General features: G+C 39.7%; 1 protein-coding gene across 1 annotated transcript in view; it reads right to left on the reverse strand.

Annotated features, from left to right (window-relative positions):
- The window catches only part of T265_04244 (hypothetical protein), a gene marked incomplete at both ends in the record, with an annotated part of 13,393 nt that extends 13,312 nt beyond the window's left edge, over window positions 1-81 (reverse strand). Inside the window, one exon of the mRNA XM_009168937.1 lies at window positions 28-81. Coding sequence (XP_009167201.1) covers window positions 28-81 — 54 coding nt within the window. The remainder of the gene's footprint in view (window positions 1-27) is intronic.
- Window positions 82-556: the final 475 nt, after the last annotated feature.

Raw genomic sequence — 556 nt, forward strand, 5'->3', positions numbered from 1 at the left:
TATTTACACCAGATGGGTTGTACTTACCGATTCGCATCGTCGTACGAAATTTTCACGAAGCAAGTTGTCGGATATCTTCATCGTATTTTCTGAGTTCGCCTACCAATCGCACAAGGTCAGGTCACTTCCGATGGAACATTTAAGCATACGAAATCGTAATGGATGACTACCAGTTCAACTCCGAAATCCTAAGTCATAACTGAGCTCCTGGGAGTTAATTTCAGCTATTTCCAATTCTCAGCCATCCCACTCTACAACAATGACCATTTTGATGTACATCCTAGAGAATCATATTGCCACTACGGAAGTCAAACTCGTAGCAACTTATAGCAAAACTAGTTCTTTTATATTCCGCTATCCTATTCTTCTGTGACTAATACAACTACGACCAGAAATGTTGGGTTTCAGTGTTTACTGGAAATTTGATTGCGTCTCTTCATATTTACTGGTCAGATTTATTTGTCACCAAATTTCGATATTCAGAAAATGGTCCCGAGCTTCATTGTATTGTCTCCTCTGAAAATAGAGAGCAGGAAAAACGAACAACCGCTGATGG

Source organism: Opisthorchis viverrini (genome assembly GCF_000715545.1).
Source record: "Opisthorchis viverrini unplaced genomic scaffold opera_v5_68, whole genome shotgun sequence".
In the NCBI taxonomy this organism is placed as follows: domain Eukaryota; kingdom Metazoa; phylum Platyhelminthes; class Trematoda; order Opisthorchiida; family Opisthorchiidae; genus Opisthorchis; species Opisthorchis viverrini.